At 56.6% G+C, this 1,381-nt stretch overlaps 2 protein-coding genes across 2 annotated transcripts in view; both read left to right on the top strand.

Moving 5' to 3' along the window:
• Positions 1–1,271, top strand: part of LOC102877863 (keratin-associated protein 10-12-like) — a gene marked incomplete at its 3' end in the record, with an annotated part of 2,414 nt that extends 1,143 nt beyond the window's left edge. Inside the window, exon 3 of the mRNA XM_025040300.1 lies at positions 1,234–1,271. Within this exon, the coding sequence (XP_024896068.1) occupies positions 1,234–1,271 (38 nt within the window). The remainder of the gene's footprint in view (positions 1–1,233) is intronic.
• The window catches only part of TSPEAR (thrombospondin type laminin G domain and EAR repeats), a 41,322-nt gene that overhangs the window by 19,532 nt on the left and 20,409 nt on the right, over positions 1–1,381 (top strand). The gene's annotated exons all lie outside the window — the stretch shown is intronic.

Genomic DNA, 1,381 nt, shown 5'->3' with positions numbered 1-1,381 from the left:
AGCACCTCCCCGGGCACCCCAATAAACTCACTTCATCACCTGATCGCTTCTCTCATGTGACTTATGGTGTGTGTGGGGGGGACACATGGTGTTGAGCAGACAGGGGCCTCCTGCAGCCACGAGAATCCTGGGAAGAGTGACTGAGCCCTCCCAAAGGGCGGTGGCCTAACTCCTCTGGGCAGGTCACCGCTGGGACTCTGGCCCTCGCCCAGGAAGGTGACTGAGGGAGTGGACAGAGGCCACGTAACCCACGCTGAGCCAAGTGGACTTCGCCGAATCGGGCACTAAATTAAACATGAGGACCATGGTGGCTTTCACTTCCTTAGAATGACGTCGCAGGATGTGGCCTGCCATGGGGCACGGCACAGACGCACTAAGAAAATCGTGCTCCGTAGCTCGTCGGCAGGGGCTTTGGGGTTCAGGTTTGATCACTTCCAATCGTTCACCCTTTTACCTGTGTTCGACTAGGAATGAGCAGACTTTAAGCGGCCATTACATAGAATCCAGTCCACCTTGTTTCTGCGTGGTCGGCCGGGGTTGTTTACGTTGTTTCTAAGCAGTGGCTGCAGTTGCTGGGGTTCTGAGTTCACGTTGCCTTTGAGGTCACCATCGTGGGGCGAGGGTTTGCGGGTAGCGGGATGCGTGGTTTTAAAAATTCCGATAAAACACAGTCAACGTGAAGTTTACCACCTTAACCATATCTATGGGCAAAGTGGCATTAGATGTATTCTCAGTGTGGGGCAACCATCACCACCGTCATCTCCAGGACTTTTTCCATCTTCCCAGCATGAAACTGTCCCCACTGAACACTCACTGCCCAGCCCCGTCCCCAGCCCCCGGCACCACCACCTACGTCTCCATGAATGTGACCTCTCTAGGGACCTCATGTCCGTGGAATCGCCCGACATTTGTCTTTCTGCCTGGCTTGTTTTGCGGAGCATAACGTCCTCACGGTCCTGGGGACAGACTTCCTCCTCGAGGCTGGGGACAGACTTCCTCCTCGAGGCTGAATGATGCCCCTTGCTCATCCGTGGACCACAGGGGGACACCGGGTTGTGTCCACGGTTTAGCTCTTGTGAAGGATGCGGCAGTGACGTGGGGTGCAAATATCTCTTTAAGTCCCCGCTTTCAGTTCCTTGGGGTTGGTCCCCGCGTGTGGGATTGGCGGGTCACGGGGTGACTCGGTATCAAGCGGAGGGAGCTGCGCACTGTCTTCCCAGCAACTGTGCTCGGGCCCTGTCTCTGCGCGTCCCGGCCAGCGCTTGCCGCTCTGTGCTCCTTTCATAGCAGCCATTCTCACAGGTGTGAGCCGTGCACCTGGTTTTATCACAGACATGGTCACTCCATCAGGCCCGTCCTCCCTGCCCACCTTCACCTCGTG

The sequence above is a fragment of the Pteropus alecto genome, unplaced genomic scaffold, assembly GCF_000325575.1.
Source record: "Pteropus alecto unplaced genomic scaffold, ASM32557v1 scaffold339, whole genome shotgun sequence".
NCBI lineage: Eukaryota > Metazoa > Chordata > Mammalia > Chiroptera > Pteropodidae > Pteropus > Pteropus alecto.
The sequence above is the reverse complement of the archived record's forward strand: the minus strand, read 5'-3'. Positions and strand labels throughout refer to the sequence as shown.